The sequence below is a fragment of the Hypomesus nipponensis genome, chromosome 11 (assembly GCF_054491055.1).
Source record: "Hypomesus nipponensis isolate SF chromosome 11, ASM5449105v1, whole genome shotgun sequence".
NCBI classification, from domain to species: domain Eukaryota; kingdom Metazoa; phylum Chordata; class Actinopteri; order Osmeriformes; family Osmeridae; genus Hypomesus; species Hypomesus nipponensis.
The window spans coordinates 17,711,994-17,733,153 of record NC_140371.1 but is presented as its reverse complement, the minus strand read 5'-3'; the positions used below and the strand labels follow the sequence as shown (position 1 = coordinate 17,733,153).

Genomic DNA, 21,160 nt, shown 5'->3' with positions numbered 1-21,160 from the left:
AGGAGAAGAAACACACTGTACAAACTGAATTGACACATATTTGTAGCTACTGCCGGCCTGGCTGATTGGATCCATGCATTGCTGTGTTTTCACACCTGGCTTCCAAACAGTGGCCCAGTCATAAGCCAGTGAGTCAGTGGTTTTGGGAGTGGGGGAAAGGGATGGAGGGAGAGAGGATGGAGCAAGAGACTTGCCACAGACTCATCCGTTGGGGTGGGGTGTGGTAAGTGCTCACTCTCTCATTCCGGCAATGTTCCGGTAGCCCCTCCCTGTTCCCTAGCTGCCCACTGACCTGGCACTTCTGACGGTGGTGTACAGCTCAGGGGTGGGGGCCCTAGCCGCAGATTATACATCAGCACAGATTAAACATACAGATTATATCCATCAGGCTATGGACAGAATAGAGCCTTATGGAGAAAAAATTTTTTTAGGCCCTGACATATAGTTTTACAATAAAAAAGTTGTCAACATGGAGTGTCAACATTGCTCATGTGACACACATCGACGATCTTTTTTATTTAATGTGCTGTACCTTGTTACAAGGTTGTGTGGTGCTTAGGATTTGTTTTACTTTGTTAGTTTAAATTCTGCAGCCAGTTGCAAGTGGCCTTACCAAAAGTTCCCACAGCTCCACAATTTTGGTTAATTACTACTTACTAGAGAGCAAATACCTTAACGCTCATACGTTCACTAAACTCTTGGACGTGCGCCCAGACCCGGTCGTTTGCCTAACTATGGATATAAGTTCAATTGCACCAATGACGCAGGATGTCTTTACGCGGAGACTGGAGACAGCCTCCGTTTCCAAGCTGGTTTCCATGCACCGCCTCTTGACAACATGGCGCCAGCTTGCAGCTGTGCAGCCGTTACAAAGGACGACAAAAACCGTGCGTTAGAGAAAAAATGCTGTCCTAAAAGTGTAATTTAACTAACAACTGTGGTTGTACGGAACACAATCTGTGTGTCAGTAGTATACAGAACAGGCTACAAGTAGGAAAAAGGTCATTTGACAGAAAGTGACAGGTTGCACGCCAGCCCACCTGCCAGAAAGACAGTGACGACGGAAGACCGATAATTGTATTTGAGTCTCCAAAATAGGACAAATAACGGACAACAAATTCAACGAGCGTGCGGTATTCGTGAACTATACTTGGATAAAATATGTAGACTCTCGTCTTATTCACTGAGTTGATAACTTATCGATAGACTCCTTTAGTTTGCAAACGACTTAATTTATAAGATTGGATTGAATCGGTGCAGTAGATGATGACTGAATATAATTTCGCCCTTTTGGAGGAGGAAAGGGAACGTGCCAGGCTTCCACCAATATTTCATACATCAACTCTAATGGTGAGTCATTTAAAAATAAATCACTTCATAGCCTACTTTACATTACAATGAATTCAGTAGCCGATGCTTTTATCCAAAGCGAGGCACTTAGGTGCAATATAAAAAGTACAGTATAAGATCAAGGATCAGGAGTCAAGAACAGTTTCTAGGCAAAAATGTTTACTTTTGTGTTTGTGGTTATATTCAGTTATTTTATACTTTCTATGTACAGGTCATTTGTATCAGGTTCCTTGAGATAAATGTGAAATGTGTACATAGTTGAGAGTGAAAGAACAGTGTTTACTTTAATTTAATTAAACATGTATTTAGACAGAATGTATTTTCTGTATAGTAACTCCATTTCTGATTAAAGCCTCATTTCTCCTTTGAAGCCTATTAAGATCAAGTTTTCTAATCAGGCATGGTATATACACGCTGTATGTCCTAGTCAGCTGAATTTGAGTCCCCATCCTTCAGAGAAGAGACACGAACGAATCATTTTCACCAATGCACTCTCGAAATGTCTGGAAATGTCCTAACTTAAGCCCCTTATATCCTATCCTAGCCCCAAGACCCCCCCCCCCCCTTCACACACACATGAATACAGTACACATCTCCCTGGATCACCTTTTTTTGCCCTCCCCCTTTCTCTCGCTCCCCTACTTCTCTCTGTCCCACTGATTTACCCAGCAGCACACATTCACACAGTAGCATCATTGCGGTGATATAGACAGTATAACTGTCCAAGAGAAGCAGCATGGGGAAAAGATTTAGAGACGAGGCCGCTTATTTTTCCACAGACACAGACGGTTCTTCTCTCATAAAGTATGGACTCTGGCATGGTCACAAAGACTAGAGGGATAGAGGAAGAGCTTGGAGAGAAGTGAGGGAATAGAGGAGAAAGGAAGGAGATGTATGCAGAGACAGAGAGAAAGAGACTAAATGGGTGCAGGGATATGTGTGGCTGTGTTTTGATCCAGCAGTCAGGGTTTTATAAAGGAAACGCTGTCATTCAGCGGAGAGGAGCCACACCAAGAATCACTGTGTCCTCTCTGTAATGTCTCTTTTCCTCTCTTTCACATGTGCACACATTCACAAACACACACGTACAAACACACACATACTGTTTGTCTTCCCCAGTGGCATGGGATGCTGAACACAGTAAATTACACAATAACCCTCCCTCCCTCCCTCCCTCCCTCCCTCCCTCCCTCCCTCCCTCCCTCCCTCCCTCCCTCCCTCCCTCCCTCCCTCCCTCCCTCCCTCCCTCCCTCCCTCCCTCCCTCCCTCCCTCCCTCCCTCCCTCCCTCCCTCCCTCCCTCCCTCCCTCCCTCCCTCCCTCCCTCCCTCCCTCCCTCCCTCCCTCAATAAGGAACGCATTATTTCTGTTCCCTTTCTTTATCCAGCACATTTTTGTTATATCCTCTTGAGAAAGGACATGTAAAAACGTTTTATTATTACCAAATGCCTATTTGAGAAGATTGTGCTAATAAATTTTACACAAACAATGCCATTATGAGACAAAACTAGCTAGTACAATAGCTAAACAGTGTACAGGCATTTATCATCGGCAAACTAGGCGTAGTTATCAGACTTTTTTGCCAGATTAAAGTCGATTGAAATGTTATGTGTGTGACCTCTTAGTAATAGACAAGACACTTAAAGAGACACAAAATATAGTTCACAATGCTTAACAAATCCCTTTTAAGGGAATGGGTGGGCCTGTAACACTGAAAGGGTTTCAATACAAAAAGCATGTTATTGTTTAGGTGTGCATTGTTCCTGTTGTGTTCATGATGAAGAGTGTGTTTGATCTGCCTTCAATAGAAGCCTGTGTACCAGGATGGGTTAGGAGGTGGGTTTTAGCTTTCATCCTGGGCACGTACTGTTGACATATCCATTTTGATGACGTAAAGTATGTTTTAAAACTAGTACAGAACTATCAGAAACTACTGTATGTCAATTCAAATTTTATGGAATTAACACTGAACCTGTATATTCTGAATGATGCCATAGCAATAACCCTCTCTGTCTGTCTCTGTCTCTTTCTCTTTTCCCATGCTGTATGTTGAGCATACGTGTGTGTGTTCTCTTTGCTCACTGCTCATTGGAGCGTTTGCAAGTGTCAGAACCTGCTGCTGTGCAGCTGCTTTCACACGGCTCCATCTCCACACTGCCCCCCCCTCCGTCTCCTCACCTCTATCATTCCCGCCACTTCTTCATTCTTCCTGCCGTCTTTTCCCTCAAGCGTTTTCTGTGCTATTTGTCCCATTTTGCTGCATGTATAATAGGCAAGGTGTATAGGTGTATATAACCATTAGCTAGGCGAATAGGCTAAGCTGTACAGGTGTATTAGGCTAGCTGTACGGGATAGATGTACAGGATAGCGTTCAGTGGAAGTGCGCCGTGCTCTAGTGATGATGTCCCATCCCTGCACCAGGGTCCGGGGCATGGTACGAAGCAGCCCTTCCCCTCGCTGGGCACCTTCATCTCCACACTGAGCCAGAGGAGGGAGGCTGGGGGTCGAGGCACAGCGGGCACACAGCCTGGTGGACCAGGGGGGCGCCATGGTGAGTCTCTGTTAACGCCATCACTTCTACACTCTTAGATGACACCTACTTCCATAGTATCTAACGTTCATGAAGTGCATGTCAATTCATTATCGGTTCTAACTCTCCTACCCGTGGAGTGACATAGTCATTCCATTTAGTCAACTATACTGGACCACTCTGTATTGACATTCATATAAAGTGAGTCAATAGACTCAAGCCTGCTAATGGTTCCTCCCAAAACCAATGTTCTACAGTTGAGGCGATGGCTCGCTCCTTCTACGCTGCTCTCTTTCCCAGAACACATACAGTACTGTAGCTGCTGCATGTGCAGGAAACAACGTTTTGCTTCCTTTGTTTACATTGCTGATAGACTATAAATGACTGGCTATAGATGTTGTTTATATAGTAAAGGCAGCAGTGTGTGCAGAGTGACATTGTGACTGAGGGAATCTGGGGAAATGGGTTGTCAGCTTTGTTTGAACTGATTTTGTCACCAGGGCTACAACTGCCAAAATGATTGTGCAAACTTCAGTCAAATTAAAGCCATATGAAAGCACACACAGACACACACATACTGTAAAAGCACACAGAAAACAGCAGTACATTCACCACGCCAGATCAGACTTTGATTTGTTAACTTCCTGTGTTACATTTCTTCACCTACTGTATTGTTACTCTCTTTTACAATAAAGCGGGATGACCTTTGATCAGAAAACATTTATATTTCAGTTGCACAGTACAAAGACACCTTTTCCAAAGAAACCCTGTAGGAGACATCCCCCATAGTATCTTATCTCACAGTATATATAGCAGGAAAGCGCAGTTTGAGTCATTAGGGCCTGATTAATTCCAAGCCTTAGCCACCGAAATATAATGATCGACCCTTGAGACAGGCCCTTGTCTTCTCCCCATCTGCTCCTCAACCCTCATCATCGAACACAGTTGTTTGATGTCTCCCTGATGAGGAAGCGTCGACGAGAGAGGGGGAGGGAGTCGGCTACAGAAGAATGGGAAGGGGGTTCTGCCCTAGAGTGCGAGGTGTAATAAGGTGTCCCTTAAAAAATGATTGGCCATCTGAGAGATGTTGGTTGATGACTGATTCAAGGAAGACCTGTTAAGACATAATTGTTCTTCGGTTGTCCCTGGCTACTGAGAGCCTACGACGTATAGGATGTCCAGAGGGATTGCTTCCTGATTGGCTTGTGTTCCATACTTGTGTTTGTGTGTGTGTGTTTTGGTGTGTTTGTTTGTGTGTCCATCTATCCTACTTCTTCAGGGAGGGAGCTCCCACCGATCAGTACTGACGTCAGACAGAAACAAAAGATCTCCATTGACACTCTTCCTCCTGAGGTCAAAGCTCCGTTCCCATCCGACCCTGTCATTCCGCTCCGCACCAAGACAACCAAAGAATTCCAGTGAGTCTCCTTCCTCCCACCAGCTTAATCCTATCACAACATAACATATCCCCCTACAGTCACTCATACTGTATGTGCTGTGTGTGTGTGTGTCAGGGAGGATGTGGAACGAGCTACTGTGTCAGGAGACTTCAGGGACGTCAGGCAGTTCTACCTCACCACTTTTGACTCCTTTATAGAAATCAATGCTGCCTTTAAGGTACAGTAAGACACACACTAGCATACACACACACACACATACACACACACATACATGCTGGCAGACAAGGCTTCGACTTGCCAGGGCGCCTTATGAGAAAACAGTTGGAGTTGTTGTTAAAACGGCCCCAGAAATAAAATCTTTTTTAATGATGGGAAACACTATACACCCTCCCTCTTTCCCCTCTGCGCTTAGAGAGAAGCCAACGCTCCATTTAACACCACAGAGGACTCTGGAGTCAACTCCAAGTTTGTCAACGCTGTTTATGATGCCTTACTCTTCACAGTGAGTACCGTGTAGGGAATGTCCGAGGCTGCTGTATGATAAAAACAGCAAAATAATCTGATACTGTATTTAAAATGATAAAAAAAAACAGTACATGAAAGAGTGAAGGCATGGACATTTATCCTTTCATTTGTTTGCCATAGAGACTCGTGTGCAGTCTCTATGGAAAACAAATGAAAGGATAAATGTTGTTGTCTCCTGGGTATGTTTGACTGTGCTTTGTTGTGGTGTGTTTGTGGTGTTGCAGCCCCCGGACATCCAGAAGTCTGTGTTGAAGGGCATCATCAACAGCCTGCTGAGGGAATGGAAGGGGTGAGTTCAGATGTCGTCTGCAGCTGCAACAACCAAGCCCTGGGGGGAGCAGTGGTTTAACACTGATGAGATATTCCTGTCATTTATTCACCATGGACTGCATTGGACTGGATACTCATTAAATAGACTGGTTCATTTACGCTTTTCAAACTGCACAGAATGTCCTGTGGTTTCAGGCGAATGAGTTTGCGTTTCTGTTTGCAGTCCGAGAACGAAAGATGACCTGAGAGCATACTTTGTGTTGGTTCAGGTGAGATTGAACTGTCCTCTTGTGTCAAACACAAAAATATTCATACAGAAGCACACACTCCCCTACACAAATATCTCATTATCTTTTACCTAATATAAATTAAAATATTAGCCTTTGTTCAGAAAACAACATTTCCTTCTGTTCATCTTCTGTCTTCTGTGAAGAACGTTTCACTCAGGGCCCAGCCCATCTCCAGTGTCGTTTAAACTTAAACGTTTGGGGACAGAAATAACCAACTGCAGCCAGGCAACCCCGTCATCAGATTCTTGCTTTCCATTAATCCCTGTCATTTCCTGCGTAGAGAGTCATGTGGCTCTTTATTCTGCTGCTGCCTCTCCTAACCGCAGCCAGCCTGCCAACCAGGCCTGCCCCAAGCAGACCCAGACCCAGACAGAGTGGAACTCGGACTGGCAGGCACGCTTCCACACAGAGAATCAGAATTAGAATCAGGCATTAAGGAGCTCTGCTGTAATTGGATGGTACCTCCCTCTCTGCTCCTCAGCCTGTCTCCACTGCGGTCTGCTGGGGCTCTGATAGAGACAGCAGCCATGCACCGCTAAGGAATTAGGGAAGAACGAACGAGGTTAGCGCAAAATGCAGTGAAAGCCATAGAGTGTGTGAGATTGTGTATGGACTGTGCACGCCGCATGTGTTCACATTGAGACTGTTGAATGGAGTTCAACATCAGCACAATCAGACACACTCAAACACACACACACACACAGACGCTACCGCCTGCGCAGGCAGTCTGATGCCATGTCCTGTGTCTTCCATGGAGATGGGATGAGGTCATTTCCTGTGATGACGTGGTCTCGGAGGATGTCACAGAGACTGAATCAACAGACTGGACAAAAGCGGTCTATGTTCTGGCAACGTCTGTGTCCCCCGTACAGAGTTTTGCCCTCTCTCTCTCTCTCTCTCTCTCTCTCTCTCTCTCTCTCTCTCTCTCTCTCTCTCTCTCTCTCTCTCTCTCTCTCTCTCTCTCTCTCTCTCTCTCTCTCTCTCTCTCTCTCTCTCTCTCTCTCTCTCTCTCTCTCTTTACAACATCTCTCTCTCTTTTTATATTTTACATTTTATTTTGTATTCCCCTTAGTATTAGCTAGACCCCCCTTAGTATTAGCTAGACTTTGCTCCTTTTGAATAGTTAGTCCACATATTTAAGTTTCAATATTCCTATATGTTTAATGTATGCACCTCCCTGCCAAAGTAAATTCCTTGTTTGTGCAAACATTCATGGCGAATAAAATCCCTTCTGATTCTGATTCTGAAGTCTCCCATCACTCCCTATGTAAGAATGACGTTTGCATTTTTTTTCTGTGTGTGTGTGTGTGTGGTAGAACCCACAGTACTCCAGCACCAGTACCTATGTGATCTTTGCCCACCTGCTCAGACAGATGGCGTCCTTGTCTGAGGCAGACCACCATTTCCTGGTCCATTGGTTTAAGAAGTAAGTACTTCCTGTTGGCCTTGGGTACCTCCCTCAACCCTGATGCCAACATGTGTTAATATGAGAGCTGTCTTTCAGTATTTCTGGTCGTTTGTAATTAGAAATGAGAATGGATCAGATGATCAAAATTGCAGAATTTTCCAAACACACCAATCAAAGTGTGTGCGTGTACTTAAGTGTGTGTGTGTGTGTCAGGCTGTCTCAGAGGCGATTCCGGCAGCTGGTGGAGCGTCTCCTTCAGTTCATCTCCACCCGACTGTTTCCTGCCGAGCCGGATGATCTTCCTCCTCTGGCCAAGTGCTCTTGGTGGATCCCCTCCGCCACCAAGGTCCTCGCTCTGTTTAGTAAGTGACGGACACATACACACACACGCACGCACACAATTTATGGACGTGGTATCATCCCCAATGGACCCACTACCACCTGAATACACAAATCACATAGCAGGCCCTCAAATAAACATCTCGTCCATTTTCTCTGGCCTAAGTGTGTAACTGCAGCTCTGTCTTGCTGTTCTGCCCTCCTCAGACGCTGCCAACAGCGTCTCATCCCCCGCCATCCTGTCCTTCACCGAGTTCTACAACATCACCCTGGACCACATCGACTTTATGGAGCAGTACCGCACCTGGCAGAACCACGGCAACTCCAACAGGTCAGACCCTCGCCTTCTCACAGGCGCCCTCCTCCTGTTATGGTGTCTTCTCCACAAGATTCCTCCATGCCCCTCATCTTTCCCTCCTCCTCCTGTTATGGTGTTGTCTTCTCCACAAGATTCCTCCATGCCCTCATCTTTCCCTCCTCCTCCTGTTATGGTGTTGTCTTCTCCACAAGATTCCTCCATGCCCTCATCCTTCCCTCCTCCTCCTGTTATGGTGTCTTCTCCACAAGATTCCTCGATGCCCTCATCCTTCCCTCCTCCTCCTGTTATGGTGTTGTCTTCTCCACAAGATTCCTCCATGCCCTCATCCTTCCCTCCTCCTCCTGTTATGGTGTTGTCTTCTCCACAAGATTCCTCCATGCCCTCATCCTTCCCTCCTCCTCCTGTTATGGTGTCTTCTCCACAAGATTCCTCCATGCCCTCATCCTTCCCTCCTCCTCCTGTTATGGTGCTGTCTTCTCCACAAGATTCCTCCATGCCCCTCATCCTTCCCTCCTCCTCCTGTTATGGTGTTGTCTTCTCCACAAGATTCCTCCATGCCCTCATCCTTCCCTCCTCCCTCCCCCTGTTGGCTCACAGGTTCTCTTTCTGCCAGTTCCCCTTCATCCTCTCCACAGTGGTGAAGAAGGCCATCATCCAGAGAGATTCTGAACAGCAGATGATCAGCATGGCCAGAGTGAGACTCACAGACACATATACACACATGCACTCACATACACGCACACTCACATGCACACACAGACGCATACACACACAGACACACAAATGTGTATTCTGTTCAACTGAAGCCCATTCTGATGGTGTCTTCCAGCAAAGCTTGGTGAACAAAGTGTCTCGCAGGCAGAGGGTAGACATGAACCTCCTCTTCCTCAACATCAGGGTACGACGGGCCCAACTGCTGAGCGACTCACTGGACGAGGTAACCCCCCCCTCCCCCCCTCCACACACACACAAGTCCTCCAAGGAAAGGTGTTGATGTGTGGATGTCCTGTGTAGTCATGGCCAGGGGTCCTGGCTCTGTAGCTGTTGGGTCCTGTGAGGACTGTAACTGTCTGACAGCTTACTCAGTGTTACTGCTGTGTGAGAGCCTGATGGTGAACGAAGTTGCAGATCCAGGCCTGCCACTGCCAGACGGAGCGAGACAGGCAGGGCCGCTCTCCCTCGCTCGACCGTCTGATTCTCAGCTCTGGAAACTTCTCCCAGTCACCATGGCTTCATTTGGAAAATGGTCCCATGGTGTAAAATGCTGGGCTTCTGTCCCTCCCTCCCCCCACCCCCCACCCCCCTCCCCAGTTGACCAGGAAGAAGGCAGACTTGAAGAAGAAGATGAAGGTGACCTTTGTTGGGGAGGCAGGGCTGGACATGGGCGGACTCACCAAGGAGTGGTTCCTGCTGCTGGTCCGACAGATCTTCCATACAGACTACGGTCAGGAGCTAATCATTACGACGGGGGCATTAATCATGGAACACCCGGCACACTGGATAACTTTTATTCAAGTAGATATGAGATAGACACGGTGGCTGGTGCTAGAGAATTTGATTCGCTACTTCTCATTCGAAAGTTGTACCAACTGCAGTAACACACAATTGGGCTCACAATATTCAAGAGTCAATCTGAAAATAGGAGAAAATGGAAAGTAAACAACCATCAATTGAAAGTCCAGCCGATCTGGATTATTATCCATTGAGCCACTTTCACTCTGGCAGTGAAGAAGCAGTAACTGTGAAACACTGGAGTGTTGCTTGTTGATTTTGGAGCCTCTGATTTTGCAGCAAGGCTCTCTCTCTCCCTCACTACCTCACATTCCTGCTGTCTCTCTCTCTCTGCCTCACTTTCCTTCTGTCTCTCTCTCTTTCTCTCTCTCTCTCTCTCTCTCTCTCTCTCTCTCTCTCTCTCTCTCTCTCTCTGTCTCTCTCTGTCTCTCTGGCTCACTTTCTCTGTCTCTGTCTCTCTTTCTCTCTCTCTCTGCCTCACTTTCCTTCTGTCTCTCTCTCTGTCTCTCTCTGCCTCAGCTTCTGTCTCTCTTTCACAGACTCCCTCTGTCCTCAGAGCTGAGTAGTTCTTTCCATGGCTGTGTTTTCGAGGGCCAGGCAGTCTGCCTAGACTACATCAAAACTGTGGCTTCCTCATTAAAACGGGGAAACCCCCATTATACAGCACAGAGGCTTCTGTACATTCAGACATTCTCTCTCTGTCTCTCTCTCTCTCTCTCTCTCTCTCTCTCTGTCTCTCTCTGTCTCTCTCTCTCTGTCTCTCTCTCTCTCTCTCTCTCTCTGTCTCTCTCTGTCTCTCTGTCTCTCTGTCTCTGTCTCTCTCTCTTTCTGTCTCTCGTTGCCTCTCTCTCTATCTGTCTCTGTCTCTCTTTCTGTCTCTCGTTGCCTCTCTCTCTATCTGTCTCTGTCTCTCTTTCTGTCTCTCTCTCTGTCTCTCATTCTCTCCCCCTCGCTTATTCAGTTTCAGTTCAACATGTCTTTACCATGTCGCAGGATAATGTATGTGCATGTCCACTTTTCATAGCAGAGTTGTCAAGCTCGCCATATGGTTTCCAGTGTGAAGGTCATTGCGTTCATGTGGCTAGAGAGAACTGCTGAACACATTCTACAATCCTATTTATAGTATTCATAGTTTTCATAGAACATTACTCGTAATAGATCGTAAATTGATGTGTTGAAAAAGCTGTGTGTAGAGGAGTGGCAAATAAGGGTTTGTTCACATGTTCTTTTTTTTCAGGCATGTTCACCTACTTGAAGGATTCCCGTTGCCATTGGTTTACTAGCTGGAAGTGTGACAACTACTCTGAGTTCCAATTGGTTGGGACTGTATCCTTCCACTTCAAACCTATAGTCCCACTTAGAATGACGGTTAACAATCTCAGACATACAGCAGTCAAACCTGAAACACACACGCACGCACACACACCATTTTGGCCTGTGCTAGATGAGCTGGAACACACCACAGGGCTGTCCTGCGAGGAAACCACACTGCGGTAACAGATATTTTGATGTGTTTCCATAACTATAAATGTGTCCTGCCCTTTCATAGAAGAAGTATATCTTTTCAAATACTTATTATCTATCTATATATCAGTTAAGACCTACATGACTAGGTACTCAACATATTATTAAAAGCAGTTCATGCAGATGACTTAAGCAGGATGAAAGCCACAATATGGTTTATAAAGTGTCAGCAGTATATGTTTATGAGACTTGGCTATTTCTTGTGTTCCTTCTTGAACGGCTGTTTTGTGCTACGTGTATTTTTAATGGAATCATGTTGGAAGACAGAATGAAATAGATCATTTCCAGTTAGCCATATAGGCCATCTGGGGACATTCAAACCTCTGAGTTACGTAACACCCGGTTTGTGAGAGTGTGTGTGTGTGTGTCTGCACGTTAACCTGAATAACCAGCTAAGTGCCCTTTAACAAGCTGGCCAGTGGTCATGGGGTTGTGCCAGGCCTTGTCTGAGCCTGAGGGAGTGAAAGGACGGGGAGCTGCTAGATCTGAGCCTACTGATCCCTCTGGATCTCCTCATCCTTAAACACATTAGTCTCTCTCTCTCTCTCTCTCTCTCTCTCTCTCTGTCTCTCTCTCTCTGTCTCTCTCAGTCTCTCTCTCTCTCTCTCTCTCTCTCTCTCTCTGTCTCTCTCTGTCTCTCTCTGTCTCTCTCTGTCTCTCTCTGTCTGTCTCATTCTCTCTCTCTATCTCTCTGTCTCTCTCTTTGTCTCTCTTTCTCAGTATTAGTGAACACATTTTATTTTTTTACACCAGTAATGCATGTGTATTTGTTTTATAGTATGTTTTAATGTGTGTGTCTGTATGTGTGTGTTTACCTGGAGTTCTCACAGGATAAAGAGAACTGTGTGTGCTTGCTTTCTGAAATGCAACATCACACCTCATATGGTGACCATATGGAGCCAGAACAGCTGGGAATGCTTTCGTGTGTGTGTGTGTGTAGTTGTGTGTTTTTCATAGAAATCAGAAATCAATGCTTTGAATGTCCTGTCCACCTGCATGGCTGTGTGGGTAAAGGTGTTGGTTTACACAGTCAGAACGTGTACACCACAGACACATATATACACGGTGTAAAACATGTTGTGCCGCAGGGCCCTCTGTGTGCTAACTGGAAAGCCGCCCAGCTATTTGCCACCCACTCTCACAGCACACTCCGTCCACATGCTGTGTTTGTGTTGGACTCACAATGTCACGGCAGTGCAGAGTATGTGTACACTGGGCTGGAGTCTCGCTCAGAGTCTGGACAGGATGGTTATGTCCTTCTTACAGAACATTAGAACGTTAGAATGCTGGCAAGTGTCAAGCAAACCTTGGAGAAGTTGGCCAGTTTGTTTGATGTGTCCTATCTGTTTCTGTTTCTCGGACACCACAGTCCTGCTCTGGGACAACATTGGCCACTTGCACAGGTCCAGGACCAGGTGTTCTTAGTTCCCTTCAACCAGCCCGAGTCTTTTTTTGGTATTGTATTTATTTTATTTATTTTACAAGGAAACACAAAACAACAACTTTACAGATCAGGGAATCAAAATATTTTATTGATGATTTAAAAACACCTGTCTGGACCAGATCCTTCAGGATGTTTTATGATCACCCAGCCTGTTCTTGGGTTCATCATCTCCTTAGCCTTGCCTGTTCCAGCTGATGGGTCTGGCTGTGTACAACAGCATTGCCCTAGACATCCATTTTCCACCCTACTGCTTCAAGAAGCTCCTCACTCCGCCCATCTTGCCCTGTGACCAGAACACCACCGTTGGCATGGCAACCCCCACCCTGGAGGACCTGCAACAGATCATGCCGGTACTTGGATCCTGATTGCATAAGGGCCCCTGGTGATACATTTACAGTACTTAAAGTAACCCCATTTTAGCCCCATTAATGTGTGTCTTTGTTTGATAAGATGCATGTCAATAGTTTTTTTCTGGGGCATTGAAATGAGCTGGAAGCATTCCTCAGAGCCCACACCACTTTAGCCACTAGAGGGAGGCAGATATTAACTTTTGTCTTGCAAGGCTAAAAACTTTATAATTTGGGATGGAGCTACTAGCTTGATGGTATTTGGTTAAAAACATAACACCCATAGTATTTGATGTTGTTGAATACTAAATATGTCTGCAATGTTGGTAAAATGCAGTGTTTGGTTAAAGTTTTACTAGCACTTAAACACACTCTTTGTTTGAGACAAACACCTGGTTGACCTGGTTTCATCAGGGTTCATTGATTAACTGTGTCAAATGCTGACCTACTTATAGTAGTTTTTGGCTTCCACTGAGTGTAAACATAACAGAAAGTGGTTGACCCTTTTCAGCATGTTGATGTGTCTGTGTTTATGTACCGGGTTTGTGCGTTAGCGTACGCTCGTGTAGGTTTTCTGTTATATAACCTGGTTGGTTTGATAAGGTCTCTGGCGAGTGACTGATGTGGGTGTTTCCTCTGTTGCAGGACCTGGCTCGAGGCCTAGGAGATCTGTTGAGCTACGAAGGGAACGTAGAAGAAGACTTCTACCTGACCTTCCAGGTACGCTCCCATCTCCAACACATCGCATGGCGTCGAGGCTGAAGCTCCACTTCTGGTGGTGCGGTCTGCTTGTTGAGAGGTGCGATCTCAGCTCTGATATAATGAGATCTCGACTCCTCCTCATGACTCAGACTTCTCACACTCTGAGAATAAACTCTCTTCTGCATCACCGCTGCTAATGACGTGTTTGGGTGTGTGTGTGTATAGGTGTGTGTATCCTCGCTAGGTTTTGAGCGCAAAAAAATATGAGGGTAGAGTATGCGGATGTGTGTGTGTGTCTAGGTATGGTTGTGTGTCTGTGCGTGTATAGAGGGTTTTGAATCTATAGAACTGTATTTCTCACGCCCTTCTGAAGAGCAGCACCAGAGTGTGAAACTCCCTGGTGCCAGGGCTGCACCAAAGCTGCTTATGGGAGCACAGTCACAGAGTCTGGTATAGACGTGTCTTCCGAGAGTCTGATGCCGCTGCTTCCAATCAGTCTGCCATGTATCAGGTGTGCTATTTCATCTGAACTGGAACAAGCAATCAGTCCGTTTGCTGTGACTTGGGGTGTAGTCTTGATTTGTTTGTGGTACATTTACATTTATTCATTTAGCAAACGCTTTTATTCAAAGCGACTTCCAAGAGAGAGCTTTACAAAGTGCATAGGTCACTGATAATAACAACAAGATAGCCCCAAAGCAATGCGGATAGCCAAAACAAGAAGCTCACATGGTGAACAACCCAAAAAATAAGTGCCAAAGGGAAGAACCATAAGACCATGTAGTTAAGCAAGTTACAATTAAACAACATGAATCACTAAGTGCAAGTGTACCTGTAGAAAAAGCAAGCAACAGTAAAAATAAAAATAAGATCAACTAAAATAGAATATTTCGCAGCGAATATAACAGTTTAAATCAGTTACCACTAACCACCAAGAGTAACAAGTCTCTAAGCAAGAGTCATTGTGATCCTTGAGGAAGCATTGGGTTCATTGGCATAGCGCTGACTAACGATTACATGAATATTAGCCTTGCAGGCATTACACTTGATAATGCTTTCATTTAGCAGATACTTTTATCCTAAGCGACGTACAAATGATGCATACATACACCAATAACTTGAAATAACCTGGGTGAAAAGTGGGAGTGGGAGACTATAAAATCATGTTGTAATGATGCTTTATGTTATTTATTTACTGTACTGTAAATGCCAATGCATCATATGCATCATGTAAATGCCAATGCTGACCGTGGTACAGCTGAACTAACTGAACTCTTATATGTGCTAGCTGAAAACACACATCCATATTGGTGTTAATCATCACTCATATATTGATGTCCATCCCCAGAAAAGCTACTCCCACACTCTCCCTCTCGTCATGTGCCTTCAAAGGCTCTTCAGTTATCTGTATGTGTAATTATCTCTTGAGATAAGGGATGCTATCTCCAGGTTTCATCTGCAGGTTTTCCAGGAAGAGCTGGGGGTCGTGAAGTCCACCAACCTGAAGGCTGGCGGAGACAAGATTCCAGTCACCAAGCTCAACAGGAAGGGTGGGTAGACTGGACCCACACTACATTTACATTTAGTCATGTAGCAGACGCCCTTATCCAGAGCGACTTACAGTAAGAACAGGGACATTCTCGCCGAGGCAAGTAGGGTGAATTGCCTTGCCCAAGGACACAACTTCATTTCTTATGTCCGGGAATGGAACCGGCAAACTTCTGATTACCAGCCCGATTCCCTAACCGCTCAGCCACCTGACTCACACTAGCAGCTTTAGGACTGTGATACGCCATCTTTGTCATTATGATACTCCAGTTTTGATTGAAATAATTGAATTAAAATGACCAGTTTATCTTTATGGGATTTACTCTAGCAACTAAGAAGGACAGAATATCCAGATGAACTAAAGGCCCCAAGGTTTCCATAGAAACCTTCAAGAACTCAGCTAGCAATGCAAATGAAAATGCTTATTTTCTAAAACTGTTTCTTGCTGTTCATTATAGCACAATGCTTCTTTGTGCAGCAAAATATGTCACTCCTGCATTTGGAAGCATGACCGGCCACAAATATGTAATGAAATAATCCTGTCAACCATTATCTCTGCCACTCCATCTCTCTCCTTACAGAGTATGTCCAGCTGTATGTAGATTTCCTGCTGAATAGGTCGATTTATAAGCAGTTTGCTGCTTTCTACCACGGCTTCCACAGTGTGTGTGCGTCTGATGCTCTGCTGGTGAGTCATGATCATCTGTCTGTGTGGTGTGTGTCTGTGTGTATACAGTGCGTGTGAATGTGTTTGTAGGAGTGGATGTATGTGTATGTTCATGTGGGTGTATGTGTGGCTGAATGTGTGGCTGAATGTGTGGGTGTATGTGTGGGTGTATGTGTCAAAGTGATAACTGTAAACATGTACACCTCAGTCACTGTGCTATAATATCCAGCCCACTGGTCTCAGGGAGACCCCACCTCCTCCCAGCCCAGTATGGATCACCCAGTATGGATGTCACTTGCTGAAATCAGCACCCCCACATTCCATCACACTCTGTATCGATTTTAGCTAAGATTAGTTCCAGCCTCTGTCCAAGCAGGCCCGGTTAATGAAGTGGTGGATAAGGGTAGATGCTGAGTTTGAGACTGAGAGACTACAGCTACCTTGTGTTAAATGTCACATACATACACACCTACACATATAATCTGTGCATACACACATACTTCCACACACACTGTGGTAAGGATCCTCTCCCAACTGAACTGCAATCTGTCTGTGCTAACGACAAATAGGACAGATCAAATATTTCATCGGTGAGTTGAGGCTCATTTCAGCCATGTTCTTCACCCTCCTAGTGAACAAAGTGTGCCCTCCATCGATTGCAAGTATCATCCCCTCCCACATGCAGTAGTTTGACTATAAGCACCAGATAAACACTATCTGGAAGTGAGCAAGCGTTAGGTGGCCGCGCTGACAGCCTCTTGGTGACTGGAGGACCCTTTACAGTACAGAGCTAACATCCAGTCAGACGGTGTTGAGAGGTGATGATGCTAACCCCTGAGCAGGGGCAGCCGTCCTGCTGTCTGTGTTGTACACAATCTTTCAGGCCCAGTCTCCGCTCTGCTGCTCTCTCACTGATTTGCTTATTCGAGCCTGCTAAATGTTTCTGGACACCCAAACAAACCCAAGGTGGATTTGGTTTGGCGTTCATCTACAAAAGATACACATAGCTCACATAAGTGTATAGATGTCTCTTAGGGTTTTGTGTAACGTTCAGGGTCAAATATAGCAACGGTCAGAGAATCAAATAACAGAGTGGGTTAGCAGTGGGTTAACTTTGTTTCAGCATAGTTTAAATGACTTTGTCAGTCAAGCCAAGGGCCTAGAAGTCCAACTGTTCAGGGTGCAACTGCTTGGCTACTGGTTGTCATGGTTGTGTTTGTGTTTATTGACAAGGTTGTTTTGTGAATGCTAATTGTGACTGCAGTCACAGTTGTATCGGTGGTTCCCCTCCGGGAAGATGTGTGAATGCGTTCTGGCTGTGTTGTGGTCGTAAAGCTGTTTGTGGTTCTGTAGCTGCTGCGACCAGAGGAGGTGGAGATGCTGGTGTGTGGCAGCCCCGAGCTGGACATGACTGCCCTGCAGAGAGCTGCCCAGTACGAGGGCTACAACAAGACCGAGCCCACAGTCCGGTGAGGAATGGAGAGAATAGCACTCGAGATTCAACAAACGGCAATTGAAACGTTATTCGATCATCTGCAGTCTTAACATTGCAAAGCTCTACAAGGGCCTGGTACAACTCATTGCACACAAAGAGAGGTACATCGTTCTTAGCTAATACTGACCAAGTCATTCCTGGTATAGTTTCTGCTTCGCCTATCCCAGTCCACATCTCCTTTCCTGCCCTCTATTAATCCTGCAACCAAGAGAGATATTACAACAGCCAGGCAGATATATTTAGGTACCAGGGTTATGGTGGAGGGGTAGAGGACACATTGGCTGGGAGCGTGTCTTTAGAGCTACCGTATGTGGAATGAATCATTGACTGCACCTGTTCTAACAAGAGCAGATCCATTGGGAATCTAATGATGTGTGCGTGTGTGCGTGTGTGTAGCTGTTTCTGGGAGGTAGTGTTGGCCTTCCCCCTGGAACTGCAGAAGAAACTGCTTCACTTCGCCACAGGAAGTGATCGTATCCCTGTGGGAGGGATGGCCGACCTCAACTTCAAGATTGCCAAAATTGACGTCTCCACCAACTGGTAACCCTCACCATCTCTTGTTATTCGTCTCCCTCCTAACGCTCTCTGTTTCTCTCTTTCTCCATCGTGTGTGACCCCCCCCCCCCCCATGCTCTGTTCCCACGCTCCTGACCTGTCTGCCTCTCTGTCTCCAGGCTGCCCATCTCCCACACCTGCTTCAACCAGATCTGTCTCCCCCCCTACCGGAGCAGGAAGGAGCTGAAGCACAAGCTGACCATCGCCATCTCCAACGCAGAGGGCTTTGGTCTCGAGTGATTCACTAACCTCCCACGCACTCGCACACATACTGCATACACATACACATGCACATACTCACGCTCACACACACACAACTTTCTGAGGGAATTGATGTCACTGCAAACTGATTTGAATCAAGAGGTTCTCATGTATGTTCTAGTATTATTGTATGTTAGGGCAGTTAGACTGAAGTGAGAAAGGCCTCAGGTGTCTGGCATGCTGAGAGATCTGGTTTGATCAGTTTGTCAAGACAGAGGTAAGAGATGTAAGAAGTCTCAAATCCCTCTGACATACGTAGACAACAGCAACTTCTCAGTGATTATAATAGTCCTATATTTTTTTGTGAGCTCATACTAGTATTTCTCTCTTTCTTTAATTTGTTATACACTGTTATCCCTCATGGTAAAAGGCTTTGCTGGTTAAAGAGCATTACTTATCTTTTCCTGAGATATGGATTGTCTCATGAAATGATCAATTCTGGGTTAGGGTTTCTGGGTGTTTTTGACATACGCCTGTCATACGATAGGAGCAGCAGATCAATCTTTCTTTCAATTCTCTGTCAGCAGTGCAGACCGATTCTGTGCCAGGTTATACAGTAGATCTGTATTGTGTTTTGTTGTCAGTTAATTTCCTCAGAGACGAATATGACATTATTATTCAGGCCCCTGTCAGCTTGGTGTTCTGTTAGAAGACAGGCCAGTCTGTGCTTACCTTTTATTTTGGCCAAGCAAGAATTGAGGTCAGTATAGACCTCGTTCTGTCTCCTCTTCAGTTCAGTCGGTCAGCTGGGTAGTTTTAAAGTTAACCCATACCACTGCCATCTTTTATCGAACATATGGAGTTAAATGTTGGTCAAAGCCTGCCTGGTTGAATTCAGTAGCTAGACTCTCCTCTCTCCAACAAGAGATAGTTGACAGGGTAGACGTCTGATATATTTGTACACAAACCTTTCTCGTTCTAGTCATTTTTGTACTGTATGTATTCAAGCCTGGTCAGTCCAGTGCCTTCACTCTGTTTGATTGATATACAGTAGATTGTTTAACTGATCAACGCTGCATACATGTACAGTAGTGCTGTTTTCCATTTGTCAAGACATAGACACAGTATTTGTGTGGCAGGCAAAACAAGGAAGGCAATACCCGTACACATATTTATTGTCAGTGATTATGTTGTAAGACAGTGATCTGACTAATGTTGTATCATATTTTGGTCAATGCCATAAATGTCAGTGCTCTGTTAGAATAATAAAGCTTGAACGTGCTATTCGAATGTCAATTTATCTTCATGGGGGAAAGTTCAATCTAAGGTTATCACATTCTGAGGCTTATGGTTGTTGTCCAGATATGTTTTATAATCATAGACCAACAATGTTCAATGTTGTGCTGTTATTTATTAGATTTGAGTGATAATCACTGTCTCATTTAAAACAATAAACTTCTATGGCATCACAAATCTTTGTCTTTGTCAGGCTTATGTTAAAACACAGTTGTGACAAAAGGTCACAATAGCTCAGATCTAAAGGGGTTGGTGGTAGAGAAGCTTTTGGGAGATAGGGGTGGAAATTGTAGTAGGAATACTGCTGAACCAGAGGCTGGACCTCCCAGACACAGGCGTCGACTATCACCTGAAACATCAACTGCACTCTCCATTTCACTCATTGTGACAGTGCTGGCATCATCTAGCTGGACCTTGGTCAGCCTAGGTTGAATTAGGTCAGTCACTTTAAAGAGTGTGAATATTTATGCAAACACAAATTTTACACTGTATATTTGTTATTAATTGACATAAGTTTGTAAAAATCTGTTTTCACTTTGACATGAAAGAAGGTTTTTTTTGGCAAATTCTTGTCAAAAAAGCCCAATTATATTGACGATGGTTTCATGTATAAAAGCAACAAAAGGGGCAAACATCCAGGGGGTGAATACTTCTTATAGACATCATACCTCTTACAAAGCACCCTATAATAGCCAACCTGCCCTGGTCACATTGGTGGACTTGTAAACATTGGAAATAGGAGGGGTTCGCCATCACACCATGTTCTTTGTACTGACGTGCTCAACTTTGTAGTTGACCTTTCAAATGGAAACCTCATGTGCAATAGATGCTGGCCCTTCTCCAGCACATATTTCCCCCGGGATAACCTCGTCTAAAACCAAACTCTCCCTCCCTTATCCGTTCCACTCCCCTTCTTTTCCATGTCTGACCTCTTGCCATTTACCTTCTCCCCACATAACCCTCTGTTTATGAAACCATCCAACATCCAACTGATGCTATCCTTCCAGTCTTTCTGGTGGGCAACCTCCACCAGGAAGTGCTGTGATTGGTTAGTCATCTCTTTTCTGTGCTTGCTATTTTCCTTCATTTTTGTCCTCAAAATAGGCCACAACTGTCTGAGCTGTTTGCCACCAGCAGAGCCCTCCAAGGCCTCCATGTCATGGTGATAGATGGACTGACTGACTGAAGGATACTACCAATCCTTCAGTGGACATCAACCTACGCACGTTTTCACTTTTTCGTCAAACTTTCGTCCAAGATTGTTAATATATAGTTCTGATGGGTCCACACCATATACACTATATTTGGGAAGAGAACCAGGCTGTGGCCAGGAAATCTTTACCATCTCTCTTCGAGGAATGTTAGTTGTCCTCTGACGGTTTTTCTCTCTCAAAGGGCAGCTGTCAAACCCTTGTAATAAAAGGGGATACAAGTAAACAT

At 45.2% G+C, this 21,160-nt stretch overlaps 1 protein-coding gene across 2 annotated transcripts; it reads left to right on the top strand.

Annotated features, from left to right (window-relative positions):
• The first annotated feature begins 430 nt into the window (after positions 1–430).
• Positions 431–19,897, top strand: LOC146268490 (putative E3 ubiquitin-protein ligase HECTD2). 2 transcript variants are annotated; one of them, XM_084710148.1, is made up of 22 exons: positions 432–1,133; positions 1,300–1,350; positions 3,770–3,899; positions 5,158–5,296; positions 5,393–5,495; positions 5,691–5,780; positions 6,028–6,092; positions 6,297–6,342; positions 7,680–7,789; positions 7,985–8,133; positions 8,318–8,441; positions 9,027–9,123; positions 9,259–9,366; positions 9,741–9,873; positions 11,179–11,267; positions 13,101–13,259; positions 13,902–13,976; positions 15,421–15,508; positions 16,088–16,194; positions 17,527–17,642; positions 18,065–18,208; positions 18,343–19,897. In XM_084710148.1, exons 2-22 carry the CDS (start codon positions 1,348–1,350, stop codon positions 18,461–18,463), a joined length of 2,196 nt encoding a protein of 731 aa, XP_084566274.1. In that variant the 5' UTR covers positions 432–1,133; positions 1,300–1,347; the 3' UTR covers positions 18,464–19,897. The 2 variants fall into 2 exon arrangements, with proteins under 2 accessions (XP_084566273.1, XP_084566274.1); XM_084710147.1 differs by having other exon boundaries at positions 431–1,350.
• The last annotated feature ends 1,263 nt before the right edge of the window (positions 19,898–21,160 follow it).